Genomic DNA, 17,099 nt, shown 5'->3' with positions numbered 1-17,099 from the left:
AAGCTCCAACAAGACAATAAAGACGTAATGGACAAAGATTCTAGAAATAGGAAAAACTCAGAGGTGTGAGCCTGACATAAGATTCAGCTTTTCTTAACTTACATACTGATGCCAAAGATGCTGGTGAGTAGCAAAGAAGCTGAGCAAAGCTTACACATGACATACTGGGCAAGGACAAGATTAGAATTCAGGCTCTGCCAAGGGAGAGGCATCCTTAAAATTATGCTAGGTTGGGGAAGGTGTGGATTACACCTGTAATCCCAGTACTTGGGAAGTTGAGGCAAGAGGATCACCATGAATTCAAGGCCAGCCTGGGCTATATAGTGAGTTCAAGGCCAGCTTGATCAGTATAGTGAGACTCTGTCTCAAGAAACAAACAAAAAACAAACAAACAAAACCCTAGGTTAGGATCCACACCCCCATGAAAAAGGTTATATCTTTGGAGTAAAAGTGAACCAGAAGTAGATTAGCCCTCAAAAAGGCTGAAGACAGGCTCCATAATCAGTTTGGTCTCCAAGTGAATTAAGGTGCACCCTCTTTACCCCAACTGTTTGCCAGACAGAAGTAAAATAATCCACTTTGGAGGAAAATACTATTAAATTATCTCTATAATTGCTCACATATCTCTAATATCAAACAAAAATAAGAAAGATGTGAAAGATAAGAATTAACTAAAAAATCAGGAGGGAAAACAGAACATAGAAACAGACACATAGAAGATATTTACAGATATTGTTCTCAGGGCCAGACTAAAATAACTGTGATTATGTCCAAGAGATTAAATGCAAAACAGAGAGCTTGGAATAGAGCTCAGTGGTAGAGTACTTGCTTAGCATCCATGAGGCTTGAGCCCCAAGACCACAAATCGAGAGAGAGAGAGAGAGAGAGAGAGAGACACAGAAACAGAGACAGACAGAGACAGAGAGAAGAATTTTAACAAAGAACTGGAAATTAAAAGAAAAGAAGAAAATGGAAATTCTAAAATTGAAAGATAACTAAGAGCTGGGAAGTATAACTCAATAATAGACCATTTGCCTGCTATGTGCATGAAAAATAAAATAAGTTTTAAAAAGTAAAATACCTGAAATTAAGAGTTTAATATATATTTTAATAGCTAAACTGAAGAAAGAATTAGTAATTATGGAAGATAGATCAGAAATATTCAACCCGAAGAAAAAATTTGAAAGGATGGAATATACAGAAAGAGTACAAGATACATAAAACATAGTGAAAAACAATGACATGTAACAACAAATTTAGAGGTCCCTTTATAACTGGATATCAAGATATTTTATTAACATACTGAAACCAAGATAGTATGATATTGCAGAACACTTGATAAATATACCAATGGGACAAAAGAGACAATCCAGAAACAAACCCACCCACATTTGATTGATGATAAAGGCACAAAACGGAAAGATGGGCTTTTCCATAAAAGGTACTAGGTCAGCTGGATGTCCACATGGAAAAAATTAATATTTACCTTGCCTTGCAATATACATAAAAAATTAGGTAGGTAGTAGAGAACTACAAGAAAAAGTTAAAACAATAAAACCTTTGCAAGTTGCTATAGATAAATAGCTTTATGAACTTGGATCCAGGAAAGATGTCTAAGTAGGGAACAAAAACCAATAACTGTAAAGATTGATAAGTAGGACAATATCATTATTCAGAACTTATAGTCATAAAAACACATTACAGTATTAAGAGAATGAAAGCACAGAATTAGAAAAGATATTTGCAGTGTATATATCAACAGAAGATGTGTCCAGAATTTATAAAGAACTCCTATAAATCAATAGGATAAAAAGACAACACAATAAGAAATGGAGAAAAGAAGATATTCAAGTTGCCAATAAACATATGAAAAAAAGTTCAACCTCATCAGTCATCAGGGGATGGATGTTAATACTAGAAGAGGTAACACCACATACTCATTTAAATGGGTGAGAATATATGAATGACAATACCAAGTATTTGTGAGAAATCCCTATATATTTGGTGGTGAGAGTACAAATGCCACAATTGTTTTGAAAATCAGATGGGCGATCACTATTAAAGCTATTACCCAAAAAATTTCTAATTCTAAGTAAACATCTAACAGAAATAGGTACCACTATTTACTAAAAGATATGTACTAGCATGTTCCTAAGAACAATATCCATTGTAAACCAAATCTGAAAATTTGAATGTTCATCAACAATAGAAATAATAAGTGTAGATTATTCATATAATGGAACATTCCACAAGAATGAAAATGAATGAATTAATGCTATATAGAGCATGGATCTTACAAGGATGAATCTTACTAGCAAAATACTAAGCAAAAGAAGCTAGATACAGACCATGTCTTTTTTTTTTTTTTTTTTTTGTACCTGGGATTGAACTCAGGCCCTTGGATTTGCAAGGCAGGTGGCAGCACCACCAAATCCCCAGCCCAAGACCATGTCCTATATGATCTTATTTATGTGCACCTCAAAATAGGCAAAACTAATGTGGTGTTAAAGATCTAATGGTGGTTACCATCAGAAGGAGGCTGTGTGAGGTACTGGAGAGGGTATGAAATGGGCTACTGGAGGGGCAGGTAATGTTCTGTTTCTTAATTTTGGAGATGGTGATGTGGAATGTCCACTCTGTGATAATTTATTGAATGACAATATTTCTATAATTAGAGTCCTTTCTGTGTCTGTTATATTATGCTTCTATATAAAGGTTTATTAAACCTTATATAATTATAAATTATTATTATTATTAAAAATAATGTGTGTGTGGATATGGAAAGATGATTATAAAACATTAAGCAAAAAATGCAAACCATGAGAAAATGTGGCCCAACAATTTTTAATCAGTTCCTCAGAAGATTTTCATGAAATGCCAAGGCTAGGGGGCTTTGGACAACTAAGGTCTTTTTCAGCCCCAGATTCTGCAATGCACTTCACTCAACATTGGAGAGTTTGCATTGGTCTGTGTACCACACTCAGCATAACAAGACATACAAAATGAAAATGACAAGAGTCCGGTACCTTCGTTCTTTGGATAAGAAATGATAAATCTAGATACTCAAAAATCTCTGTTCCAAGGCAGAAAGTGATCAGCCCCACAAGGAAAACATGAATTAAAAAAAGAGAACTAGGGGAATTTGTTTGGGAAAACATAGAAACATATTCCTGAGCTACATGGATTCTGCCTCCTTAGCTGCCATACCGGCTGTAATCTGGCCCCTGACCATTCTGAAGGACCTGATAAAGAACCTGTCTCCACTTCACTGAGTCCTGAGCAAGACAAACCATAGGAAAGTTTTATGCCCAACTTTTAGTAAATTTTCTGTGCATTCCTGTGAAGTTGGCAACTTTCTTCTGGACTTTCAACTTATACAGAGACTTCTTTATCACTTACCTTTACTACCTCCTAGCCTTCTTCCACTTCTTTCTTTTCCAAAAGACCAAAAGAATGTGTAGATTATTTTTCCTTACCACTGCTCCAGATGTACTTTCCCCTGTAAAAACTGGTATACCTCTCTTCAGTAAACATCTGTGTAAAACTTTATACAATCATCCAAATTTTCCCAACCTCTTCCCTGTGCCACTGCATAGGTGACAGGAACCTGCATTCTATTCAGTAAGTCTGTTGACCCTTGGTTGTCTGTCCTTTAGGTTTTCCTCACCTTCTGCTTAGACATATCTAGGAGACCCACGGAATATCTGTCACAGTTGAGGAAGGCACGGACTGTGTACAGGACTTTATGGAACTGTCTCTCAATATCCGTAAGCTCTTCAAAGACTTTGCTGGCAGACCACAGCAGGATCTGAAGAAACACAGAAACATGTTCAGAGTTCTTAAGACACAAAGCAGTAGCTCACTCAGCTAGAGAATAGTAGAGTTACCTAGAGTTTATTTTACTTAACTCTCACATAATGAATAGAAATATATGGGATAATTATCCCAATTGTATAGATGGAGAAAGAGGCTTAGGTGAAGTAATTAACCAGTTTACATGGGGTCTAAATCTTTCCACTTTTTATCTCAGAGGCTGTTAATAATAGTAATAATAATAATAATAATGATGATGATGATGATAATAACAAACAGGCTGAGGTTGTAGCCCAGTGGCAGAGAGCTTGTCTACCTTATTTACAAGGCCCTGGGTTCAATGCCCAGTATCACAGAAATAAATAAGTAACATTAATTGAGCTTAAGTGCTCTACATACATTATCTCATTTACTACTGATAGTAATACTTGAGGGTGATATCACAATTATCTTCATTTTTCAAATGGGGAAACTAAAGCTTAGAGAGAATAAGTGACTTGCTCAGGGTCTAAGAGCTACTCAATGAGCAGATATTCAAATCTAAGCCACCTGCCTCGAAAACTCTGCATATAACACTCAGAGACACAGCTTTACAAACATCCACTACCTCATAACATTAGGGATACTAGGCAGAGACTATTATATGGTTTCCAGGCCTCTGCATTACCATCTGCCCTGCCAGCCCCCAGTCCATCAGTGCTTTAGTAAAAGGGCATGCCCAGTTCATTCCTTGAGCCAAGCTCCTTACCTGGCCACGTCGAGTCTCACAGTTGTGAAGGTAACTCAGGTGGAACACCTTCATGATTAGATTTGCAAAATTGAGGTACTTGAGAAGAATCTAAAAATCAAATAAAATGAAAGCAGATGAGGAGGAAAAATCCTTCCTCTGGCCACTTTTACCATCAGCAAATGTCTGATAGTTTAAAAAGCTTCATCAGAGGCAATTTGAATGCATGGATTATAGAATGTAAACTCATAACATGTTGCATTGAGTATAAAACTCGGAGAATGTAGAATGTTGATGTATTCATGGGTTGTATTAATTTTTAAGGAGCTACTATTTATAGATATTCCTCATTTAACAACCCACTTGGTTAAGACTATTGGACTTCCGACCATAATGGTCAGTAAATGAAGGGTGTCTGTATTGAACTTGCTGTGTCTGTCACTTAAATATACGAGCTAGTAATCACAAGTACACTATGAGGGGGACGCTGTAAAATCATCCCCATTTTACAAATAAGAAAACAAGTTTTGAGATCTTCAGTGACTTGCCCAAGTCAAACAACTAGAGATTAGAAGAGGCAGAACAATTAACTCTCCATTCCTGACTCCAAAACCCACTGTTTGAAACATTATTTTGTCCCACCTCCTTCAATGAGAATCACACAGACCCCCATCTTACAGATGGGGGAACTGAGGCCAGGCTAAACAGCAAGCTTCAGGGGACTTCATGAGCTAGAAGAATGTGCTAGCATAGCCACCCTAGCATTTTCTGTAGCAGACTTACCTCTTCATCTGTCGTGGTGAAGTGGGATCCCTCTACTTTATTCACAGCCATGATTATGGCCACTATGTCTTTCCCATTCATTATGGGAGTAGCCAAGATGTTCTTTGTCTGGTACTCTGTGAGGCTGTCCACAAAGTCACAAAAATGCTCATCCTGAAGGAAGGCAGAGACAAGCATGGTTAGGCAGATTAAGAGGAACAATAAAACAACCCAGAGCCCCTTGCTGACAAGGGAATGAAGGCATTTCCAACTACACCCCTTCAGCAAGGGCTGGGCAAGCAGAAAAAGCTTGTGCCATGGAAGTCTCCAAAATCCAGTAGAAGAAGGTCTGAGATGCAAACCACTAAGGACCACGGAAGTGTGTGCAAAGCATTGTGGGGGCCCAGGGATGATGACTGAAGAGAGAGGTTTAAAGAAGGCTTTCTTGAGGTCATGACAATTAAACCCAGAATGGAAACTTGAGTGAGAACTATGAGGGAATTGGGGAAACACCTTCATGAATACAATAGTGATAACAGCTGATAGATGCTGTGCATGGCACTTTAGCAGCATCACTGCATTTTAATCCTCCTAAGAACCTATGGGATGGCACCATTAGTCTATTTTACATAAGGGTGAACTCTAATTCAAGGTTAATATTACTTATGAGTGTGCATGACTTCAGAATTTGTCCTCAGCTCTACTGCTTCTCACAGAAGCCTGGATAAGGTTAGACTAGGATCAGGCCATGGAACAAAGGGATTTATCATTTTCAGCTTTTCTAAGAATCCATTTCTAGCACTATACAGCCAGTCCAATGGTTACCCTCATTCCATAAATCTCAGTGGAAGCCCCCCTCTATGTAAGGCCTATATCAAACATTGAGGCCATGGGTGACTAAGATTCAAGCCACTCACAGATAGATCCATATTACTAACACAGGAATAAGGGCTTGGCTCAAAGCTGTGGGAATACAGAGAAGCATACTCCCTCACACCTCATCCTGAAGGCAGCCTGAGAGGCCAGTATTGGCTGCAGTGCAGTCTGTGTGGTCAGAATGAGGAGGCAGATCTTGGATTGTTATCTTAAATTGGAAAAATCCACCTTTATGTTTCCTGGTGCCATAGTGAGTTTCCTCATTATCTGCATTGCTTGAGACTTGAGCCAGCCCAAGCATGCACAGTGCATGCTGTTCTGAGAATGGAAATATATATCATAAAATAAATTCAAGAATCAATTCCAGAACTTTCCTGAAACTAGGTCTGCAGAATCTTTCCCATGATCCAGAAATTCTGAGTGTTATTGCTCTGTGTTTTGGGATTTCTTACAGTTACAAGGGAATTAAATAAATAGGCAACAGCATTATTGTCAGCAAAGTTGTTTCAAGCCAGGTGAAGGGTAAAGGAATTAAGAGATGCTTCTATTTGCATTAGCACTTGAGGATTAAGCAAAATCTCTAAGGAGGCTTTAGCCAAAAAGAATTGTGTCATTCTCTAAGGACACTGATGAACTCTTGAGCACAGGTTGGGGTGGGCCATGCTCAGATACATTTATCTAGTCAGTCCAATTTAATACTGTTCACTTCTTTTAGGGAAAGCAAATACTTGGGCCTTACCTGCAGCTGAGGCAAATATTTCTAAGTCTATCAAAACCCTCTTTCCCCCTGAGTTCTCAGCCCTAGAACTCCCTTACAAGCACTCCAGCCACCTATTAACTGGTATGTACCTAATCATTGTCATACCTATGTTTTCAGCATTAGATGCTCTAAACAACCCTGTTACAGAACCTCGGATAATTAGAGGCAGAAGAGTTAGAAGCCAGTTAACTCAAATTATTTATTTTAAAGCCTAGGAATCAGAGACCCAGTTAGGGAAAGCCCAAAGTCATTCATTCATTTAGCCAGCATTAACAGAGTGCCTACTCTATAGGAGGCACTGCTCTGGACCCTGAGCAGGGAACAAGAGGGATGACTTCTTGCCCTAGTAAAACTTACATTTAAAGGGGGAGCAAGTAACAGCTCAGCCTTCTCTTTCCAGCTTGCGATAACTGCCTTGAAGGAGATAAGCTAGGTGAAGACAGCAATGGAAGGGATGGTGGGCTTAGTTAGTCATGGTGGTCAGGGAGGCTCCTCTGAGGACATAATACTGAGCTGAGAACAGAAGGATCAAAGGAGTCAGGTATGGGAAGTACAATCCAAGCAGGGGCACAGAGAACACAAGTGAATGAGCTTGAGAGGTCTGAGGCACAGAAAGATCAGTGTGGCTGAAGCATAGAGAGAGGGAGGGAGAGTAGAGGGCAAAGAAGTGAGAAAGGCAGGCAGGGGCTTGAACCAGTAGGGCTTTGAGGCCACGGGAAAGAGTTTAGATTTTAGAGTACAATGCAATATGCTTCTCATACCTGATTCCCCAATTCCCCTTTTCAGACCTTCACAGTGCCAAGCTCTACTGTACCCTACTGATGATGTAGGGTCAGGGGTATGTAGACAGGGAACAAATAAAATAGGGGCCTCTTTAGATGTTCTAGCTAATCCTGACTAGAAGGAGTTAAAAACAAACTTTACTAGAGACATTCCTCTGGGACATAGGTCAAGGATGGGAATAGAGAAAGAGAGAGAGAGAGAGAGAGAAACAGATGAAAAAGGCACCAAATGGCCTTGGGACTTGAACCAAGAGACCAGAGAGAGAAAGAGCTGACAGAGTACAGAGCCCAGTGCACAAAGCCAAGCTGAGGTAGCTATCCCTCTCCACCTTCAATACTATATAGAGGAGACACAAGGGGAAGGGGCTAACTTTGAAAAAAGCTCTTATACAAGCTGGGTGGGGTGGTGTACACCTGTAATTCCAGCACTCAGCAGGCTGAGGCAGGAGGATCCTTGTGAGTTTGAGGACAACCTAGACTACATAGTGAGTTCAAGGCCAGTCTGAACTACATAGGGAGACTGTCTCAAAAAAAAAAATGTGCTCATACACATACACACTAACATATACATACACACACACACACATATATATATGTTCACACGCATATGTATTCACTCTAGGGTCATTATTTCATCATATAATTATAGAGTACAATGGACATCCACACTCGCCTTTACTAACTCTAAGCTAACCATAAATAAGACACCCCCTTGCCAGCTAGCCACCCACCCCAAAGGTAAGGCCTTAAAAAGTAGATCAAGGACAAGTAAACAGACAGAAAGAAGCTGTGCACAGGCCACCAAAAAACATGATGTTAGGCAGAGGTACACAGAAGCCAATCCAGCTTCAGGTTGAGGGGAAGGGTCTCTATAAAAACATGGCAGGGTCCCTATAAATACAGCCAGGAACACAGGGCCCAGGGTCTTCCCTCTTTCCAGAGCCCCCCTACCCTGAGTCTTTCTCACTAGGTTAGCTATCTCCCCCCTTCCTTTCCCTCATTACAAATAAAGTGTCTTCCTTTCACTAAACTTTGTCCCTCTTACTTTTTACTGGGGTTGAGCTTATGATCCCGGTGGGCTGCTTGGACAGAACACCAGTGCTCGTCCCCTGGATGCAACAATGAGATATATTTATTGAATAATAATGAAGTACTAGGCCAAGACCCAGACAATTTACATAGTTTCTCATTATCTCATATGAGTCGCTCAAAACTGTCCTCTTTCTCTTTTATGTTCATTGAGACCTGGCTCCGTGCCAAGAACATAAAATGAGTTTGCTCTTATTTGGTCCTCATAGTATAGCAGGAGTTCATGGAAACCATGAGCTCACAATTCAAACCCTAACGTAAAGCAGGTCTCCACAAAATGAGTGATATAACCTGGGGCCCCAGAGATAGCGGCCTTTGATTGGCTTTAGGGACTACTCAGTACATCATCAGAAACTAAAACCTCTCTGAGCCTCAGTTTCCCCTTTGGTAAAATCAGAGTGATCAATCAAGTCTCTCTTGAGGTTTCTCTCTTTTGTAGTGTTCTGAGTCCCAGGTCTCCAAGAAGGGAAGGACAGCAGAGGCAGACTAGATATGACAGTCAGTAGGATGACAGTGCTCTCAGGTTCAGCCTTCAGAAATGGGGCTGGTTGGGTGAAGCAAGTGTTGGAGAAGGGCTGTCATTTATTCCTTTCCTCACTCGGCCAACTGCAATGAATACCCACACTGTCCCAGTTACTGGACTAGGTGCCAGGAACCAGTGGTGAGTAAGACAGGGACAGACAGCCTCACAGCTTTCCTGGTAGGAGAAAGGGCTAAGATTAATGCAAACAAATATTGAATGGCAATGAGGCTTGGCAGATTTAATAAATAAAAATATAGGATGCCCTGTTAAATTAGAATTTCAAGTAAAGAGTAAATAATTTTAATTGTATGTCAAATATTGTATGGGACATGTTTAAACTAAAATACTATTCTTTGTTTATCTAAAATTCCAACTTAACTGGGCATCTTACATTTTATCTGGCAGTTCTAATCACTCTAATCTTCCTAGAGTGATCCCAAGAAAGAAGGGAATCTGCCAGTGGTGGGAGGTACATTAGAGCTCTGGAAAACTCTATTTATGGTTTCACATTTCAGAAATGCAGTGACTATAACTATTTCTCCAGTTTTTGTGGACTATTTTTCACTTGTTAATGGGGCAGGGACAACCTAGACCCCAATCCATACCATCTCCTTCCTCCATTCAAATTCTAGTGACTATTTGGCGGTCAAGACTGTGTCCTTCCCTTAGCCAAAAACTGAGTAAGATTCCCCAAGGAGGACAGAAGCAAATAGCTTGCAAATACTGAGTACGCAAGAAAGGCTTGTTGGCCTGGACTTATTTCACCCCCAGGCCTGAATCACAACCATGTAGATTGCCCCAGGCCCAGTATCTTCCAGGGGAATACAGGTTTGGCCTCCAGGGTGAACTTTGTAGGTTAAGCAGGAAGCAACAGTCCATTCGCAGAAGTTCAGCCAACTGTTGGGCCTGAATCTTTTGAAATAAGACAACCTTCCTAAATCCTCAATCTCATAATGCCAAGGTCTACAGAACCTTTGTTCTGTTTTCCCACAGACAGAATCTAAACCAAAAGCTCCAGAAAGGCAAGGCCAGATTCTTCTCCCTTTTCTGCACAAACCTGGTACAGCATCCATCACTTAGAATAGACACTCAACAGCAACAACAAAATAATCATAATAAAAATAAATAGTAACTGCCAAAGTGAGCCATTCTAATATGCTAAGAACAGTGCTGAATGAGAAATACTCTCCTTGTTTAATCCTTACACTGCTGTGAGGTAGCTGTTATGACTGCTTTATATATTAGAAAATGAGTTCAAACAGGCTAAATGATTTTCAAAGGCTGTATTCTTAGAAAGTGCCAGAATTCACACCTAGATCTGATCTCAAAGTGTAAGATCTTAGTTCTCTGGCATATGACTAGAAATGACCTTTCTTAAATAACTCTTAGTTCCTTGCTCTCACTTTATAGATAAGGAAGAAGTACAGAATAGCAAAGGGCTCAAATCCAGAGTCCCTAGATTAGAATTCCCTGCCTGCTACTTTCTATTTGTGTGACCCTGAGCAAGTGATTCAACCTTCTTGGCTTTCAATTTCATCATCGGTAAGACAAAGATAATAAGTTATTACAAGATTTTTATGAAGGTAAAACAAGTGAGACAATGCATATGATTATGGCTATAGTCTAGAGAGAACCGAAGGAAGAACAAACTCCAGCATAACAAGAAGAGTCCTCCTTAACGCGTCCTGAGTGGAGAGCATTGCCAAGGGGGAGCAAGGGAAGAAGAAGCTGATATTAACTCCATGGGGAGGCCACCCACTGTGTTTCCCACAGAGGCCCAAGTCTGGGTTTGATGACTCATTTGAATTCCTGAAGTAGTAGGTGTGAAGTCCTGTCTTGGCCCTAACTCTTTGGTGACCTTGGGTAGACCCCTTCTCAAAGTGCCCTGGGTCCAGTTTCCTTAACAATTTAATAAGGCAGGGCTGGGGATTTAGCTCAGTGGTGCTGCTGCCTGCCTCACAAGCACAAGGTCCCGAGTCCAATCCCTGGTACCAAAAAAACACAATTTAATAAGGCAGTTGGTTAAAATGATCTCTGAAGCCCCTCTGTCCTCTCCTTTTGACCTCAGACACTTAATCTGAAATTAGGCCAGGGGTAAGGTAAAGAGAAAGTCATAGAGTCTCAGGGCTAGATCTTGGAAATGGCTGAACACACCCTCCTTGTTTGGCCAGCAGCAGTAAATATGACGCAGATGAGTCTGCTATTATGGGGTAAATATTCTTTTAGGTGAGACTGGAGTTAAATTATTGTGTAGTTACTTGACTGTAAGTCTTCTATGCTTTATTTACTGACCACTTGCTTTGTGCCAGACACTGTGCAGGATCTTGGGATAACTGGTGAATAAGGCAGACTTGACCCCTGACTCCAGGGTTTACTGTGATAAATGATTTCAGGAAAGGGTCTATAATGGGAAGATCCAAGAAGACTTCCCTGACTTTTAAGCAGAGATCTGAAGGATAACTAGGGATTGGCCCAGGCAGAGGACTATATGGGCAATTGCACTGTAGCCTTTAAAAGTTAATGTCCAAAGTCAGGTGTGGTGACACACTCCTATAATCCCAGTGCTTTGGGAGCCAAGAGGATTGGCCAGAGTTCAAGGCCAGCTTGAACTACATAGTGAGACCCTATCTTTAAAAAAAAAAACAAAACAAACAACAAACAAACAAAAGTTAATGTCTGAAAGGGGAAGTGTTTTGCCCATGGTGATCAAAGAGGTGTTTGTCAGAACTGCTGGTAGAAACCCATGGGCCAGTAGACTCTTAGAAGACCAAGTGCTTAACCAAGTGATCAATGTTACCTTTTATAGTAATGGGACAGTAAACCATCAGATCTTATCATGTAAAGTATGAAGAAAACCAGTATCACTTTAGTAATATTTTTGCCAGGAATGCACAACCTGAATACAACCATGCAGAAACATCAAACAAGCCTAAATGGAAGTATATTTCTGCAAAATACTTGATCTGTACCCCTCAAACCCATCAGCTTCATGGAAAACACAGATTGAGCAACTGTTTCAGATTCAAGTAAATAAACTGAACAGAAAAGACTGCATAGGTGTAGTTAAAACAATGGCAAAAATTTAATATGAACTGCTTATTAGATCACAGTGCTATATCAACATTACATTTCCTGAATTCAGTCATTATACTACAGATTGGTAAGAAATGTCCTAGTTTCCAAACCTGTGATCCCAGCACTCAGGAGGCTGAGGCAGGAGGATCACCACAAGTTCAAGGCCAACCTTGCCTACATAGTGAGTTCAAGGCCAGTTTGAACTACACGCACAGCCAAGATCCTATTTCAAAAAAAACAAAACAAAACACAGAGTGAAATATTTAGGGCCAAAAGGTCGTGACATCTGTAAGTTCCTCCCAAATAAGTCAGAAAAATGGAGAGAGGAAACAAAGGTGGCAAGATGTTAATGATTGGTGAATTTGGATGAAATTTAGTCCTTTGTATTATTTTAAAATTCCTCTGCTAAGTTTGAATTTTCTTCAAAACAAAAAGTTATAAGTAAATAAATAAAGAGAAGTTCCTTGTCATCACCAGCCTAGTCTTAGAGACAGGCAGCTCCCCAGCCCACTTGCACCCCAGAGCCCCAGGGAATAATGCCTCACTGCCCTCTTTTAAGGGGAAGAGAGTACCTCTTCTGTGTTGGGGACATTGGCAAGCTTTTTAGAGTGTGCAACACGTCCCACGACACCCATGTCCAGAGGGAAGACAATCTCTGAGTCAGGCATCACCAGGCAGTCTTCAAGGACAGCATCTTTGTGGACATTGAAGAGGCGTGTAGCTAGCTCTGCGACACCATTGCGGGTCCTGTACATGAACAAGCTCATGCGGTCTGCCTGCAGGAGGAAGCACAGCTTCTTCATGACATTGAAGATGCACTTCTCTGTCTGTAAATTCTCCTGGAAGTCCCGTAGGAGATCAAAGATGATTTCACTCTCTTCCACACTGCTCAGTGAGTGGTAGTTGCTAAAGTCCACAGCTGCCTCCTTGGCTCCAAGAAGGTCTGAGATAACCTTGGCCCGGTAGTGGAGATTGTAGTACTCTTTGGCAAAGCCAATATTTGAGTCCAGAAACTTTTCTACTTCCTCTGCTGTCACCTCACCCATGGCTGAGAATCCCTCTGGCTGCTTCCATGGAGAAGCTAAGATTGAGGCCTTCTGAGGCAGTCTGTAGCAGTTGCACTGCTGCACTGTGGCAGAATGCACTGCTACAGTCTGGACTTCCCTGGGCTTTGCCTGTCAGTCTCTTTGAGAAGGCCACATAGAAGCAGGAGAGAGCTTGGGAGATTAAGTCTTTAATATTTCCTGAGAAAAAGGATTATGAGGATCAGTGTGTTCCAGATGCTGTTGAGCCCAGGGTAGGAGAATGTGCGTTCCCTGTCACCTTGGTCTTCTTAAGAGCTGAGAGGAGATTTCTGCACAGAGAAGGCAGTGGACTTAAACACCACTCAAGTGGAGTTTGCAACAGGCAGCATGATGACCTCCTACCTATAGACGTGTTCTCTCTGCCCTCTGTGGCAGTTTTCTCAAACTTTTGATATAGATACCTAACATTTACTGCTTAGGAGATTGTTTGGGTCTCTCAGAGATTCAGATCTAACTATTCTGTCCACATTCCTCCATGGCAGAAATGGCTGGAACCGAGAAGTGACGGCCTGCTGGCCTTCTAATCCTTCTCTTTGGCCCCACAATTCCAGTTCCCCTTCCTCAAAGCTTCCTCTATATGGGCTTTCAGTTTGCAGGGCCACAGTTCAGAGGCCCACTTCCCTCCTGTTATGGGTCTGGCATCTATGGGCTCTGATTTCACAATCTCTGCACAAAAGTCATTCTCAGCTTTAGATTTCACTTGACTTTCTAATTTTAGGATTTTAAGGGACCCTATAAAAACAATGCACCTTTCTTTTATTACAAAAATAATAGATGTTGGCTCCAGAAAACAACACTAAAAAGACAATTAAAATCACCCACAATCCTGCTGCTCAGAGGTGACCTCTAGTTAACATTTTAGTTTCAATCCTTTCCATAGAGCCTTACCTTTAAAAGATCTTGCTTCCTTCAACCTGCTTGATCTTTCTTTGGTGCTTTAATGTGCCTTTTCTGGCTTAACCCTGTTCCTTCTTTGATTGTCTGTCAGAAATGCACATAATGGTCCACAGACCATCAACTCTAGTGAATCTCAGTGTTCATTGACATGCCCTTCCCACACTCCAAGGAGGTAGAAAAGAGCACTTTTCTTCCTTTAGCTTCTGGGACATCTCTACATTGTAAACACAGTTGCTGGAACTTGGAACTTTGTAAATGTGCTTTATTGGAAATTAGATTACTTCCTTTGTTGTAGCATATAATAAATTCTTGGGGCACTGCACCCATCCTTCAGCACTAAGTACAAAGGTGCCCCCTGCCCAATGGTATTCACTGTGACCTCTAACCCTGAAGATTAGTTTTACCAGATTTTAAATTCAACATTATGTTTCTGACTAATCTCTATTGTTATGCGCAGCAGTAGTTCATTCATTCTTGTTGCTCTATAGTATTCCATTGAATGAACAAACCATGATTTAGACATTATTTTTAAAAAGAGGAAAAAAAAAGAGTGCCTCCACCTGGATCTAACAGCCCATAGCATCCTGAATTTCTCCAAACACTCCCACTGTGACTGATGTGTACACCCTATCCAAATACTTTTTTTTCAACTCTCTACAAGCTGTCTTCTCCACTGCAAGGTTTCTGGTTATGTTGGTCTTCTCTGGTTATCTTAACCCAAATAACCCCCAGGTAGCCTGCCCCTAGTTCTTGCCTATCATATCATTCCATCTACATTATTACATTTATTACATTATCAAAAGTTATCTTGTTTGATTTTGTTGCCACGTGGTATTGGCTGTCTTCTCCACCATATGGTGAGGTTCATGAGGGTAAAGAGCTACCAAGGTTGTTCCCTAGGCCTTCTAATGCTGCCTGGCACATCCTTGGTGGCCACTATTTCATTTCTATAAGTCTTATATATTCTCAATAAAAATTCAAGGGCCAGGGATTTAGCTCACCTGCTGCGCAAGCGCAAGGACCCGAGTTTGATCCCCGGTACCAAAAAAAAAAAAAAAATGTTGTTTTTAGGCTGGGGATTTAGCTCAGTGGTTTCATCTCCTGATGCGCAAGCATAAAGACCCGAGTTCAATCCCTGGTACCAAAAAATAAAATAAAATAAAATAAATAAAAAATAAAAATTCAAAAATACAGGAAGACACAAAGGAGAAATAAAAATAAAATATAACCAAAAAAAAAATAATAAAAATAAATAAATAAATAAATAAATAATAAATAAAATATAACCCCAGGCATTACCGTAGCCAGTACTTTTGTATATTTTACAATTTTTTGAGAGAACAAAAAAAAATAACAGACTCTAACATGCTTTTTTTTTCCACTTTACAAAATAACAAAAAGAAATATGTTTACTGGGAATGGATAGTTTCTGCAAGGATAGTTTGTTATAAGAAAGCCTGGAACTTCCTTGAATCCCTCTTCTGCATGGCCTGTACCACTTTCCACTCCTGCATATGTTCCCATTATGTAACACCACTGACATAAGGCCCTCACCAAAGCCAAGCAGATGCTGGAACCATGCTCTCGAACTTCTAGAACTGTGAGCTAAAATAAACCTCTTTTATTTGCAAGTTACCTAGTTTCAGCTATTTTGTTATAACAACATAAAACAGACTTAGACTGGTGAGTACAAATAAGCTGGTGTTTTAAAGTGGGTTACCTCCTGTGTAATAGGCTTGCTTGCAGATGTCAGGGGAAAAAAGAACTAGAAATCTGAAGCTTCTTTCATTGGGAACAGGGGCTACTAGTAACATTAGGAGAAATGTTTTGTGTAACCCAGGTTAGAAAACAGTGTGTACTTCTAGGAAGAGGAGTACAGGGTTATAGGCTCAAAAGTGCCACTGACTCATTCTGTTACTTTGAGAAAGTCCCAACCCTTCTCAAGGCTTCTGTTTCCCTATGAACAAAACAAAATGTTGAATATCTGGCCTCTCCATCCCTGACCAACAAGCTTTGCTGAAGGAGTCTCTTAGCATAATAGCTGCTATGATCGTGTAATGCATCTTTTGTTTGTTTAGCAATATATAAACATCTTTCTGTGCCATTAAATCTTTTTGTACCAGTTGATTTTTAATGGCCTCATAGACTTTTATAGGTCTATGCCATAATGTAACATATTTCCAATTATTCAGGCTGTTTCTAATTTTTATTTATTTTCTGACCTTCTTAATCAAAAACTTGACTGGAAAGACGCAATAAGGTCATCATTAATCCTTTAAGACATTGTCCTGCCTATCCAGAAATCTGAGTTGAAATAAGAAAATAATGAGAAAGTCAATATTTTAATGCACAGATCACATTTTATTTTGAGTCACCGTCTCCCACAGCTCTTAGCCCATGTTTTTGAAAAACCAGATTGGGAATAATGGGGCTTGTGATCACCATGAAATGTCAAATAATTTTCTGTACCTAAATATTTGTAAGAAGGGTAATTTGTGCTAGTATAAGAGTCATATATCTTTCTCCAAATCAAATTTTATATGCTCCAAGCTCCCACCCCACAGTACTGGCAGGATATTCAATCTCAATTATCATTATAACCAATGTCCCACCCCACAGTCATGTTAAGACTTGTTGGTCTAACTTAGTACAGCCCCATAAAAGCCCTCTGGCCTTTGGTCCACTCTGCTACCACAAATAAGCTCCTATC

General features: G+C 40.1%; 1 protein-coding gene across 3 annotated transcripts in view; it reads right to left on the bottom strand.

The window, feature by feature from the left end:
• Pde6a (phosphodiesterase 6A) overlaps positions 1–17,099 on the bottom strand; it is a 108,814-nt gene that overhangs the window by 52,313 nt on the left and 39,402 nt on the right. The window contains exons 1-4 of one of the 3 annotated variants that reach the window (XM_004854404.3): positions 12,980–13,588; positions 5,324–5,476; positions 4,562–4,651; positions 3,668–3,808 (exon numbers count right to left, since the gene is read on the bottom strand). In XM_004854404.3, coding sequence (XP_004854461.2) covers positions 3,668–3,808; positions 4,562–4,651; positions 5,324–5,476; positions 12,980–13,453 — 858 coding nt within the window. In that variant the 5' untranslated portion in view covers positions 13,454–13,588. Of the gene's footprint in view, positions 1–3,667; positions 3,809–4,561; positions 4,652–5,323; positions 5,477–12,979; positions 13,589–17,099 lie in introns of those variants that run through there. The other 2 variants (XM_087180596.1, XM_021266201.2) reach the window with 2 other exon arrangements.

Source organism: Heterocephalus glaber, unplaced genomic scaffold, assembly GCF_053883595.1.
Source record: "Heterocephalus glaber isolate CG9 unplaced genomic scaffold, H.glaber_assembly_v1.0 deba00001463, whole genome shotgun sequence".
Lineage (NCBI taxonomy): Eukaryota > Metazoa > Chordata > Mammalia > Rodentia > Bathyergidae > Heterocephalus > Heterocephalus glaber.
This window is presented reverse-complemented; position numbering and strand designations above follow the sequence as displayed.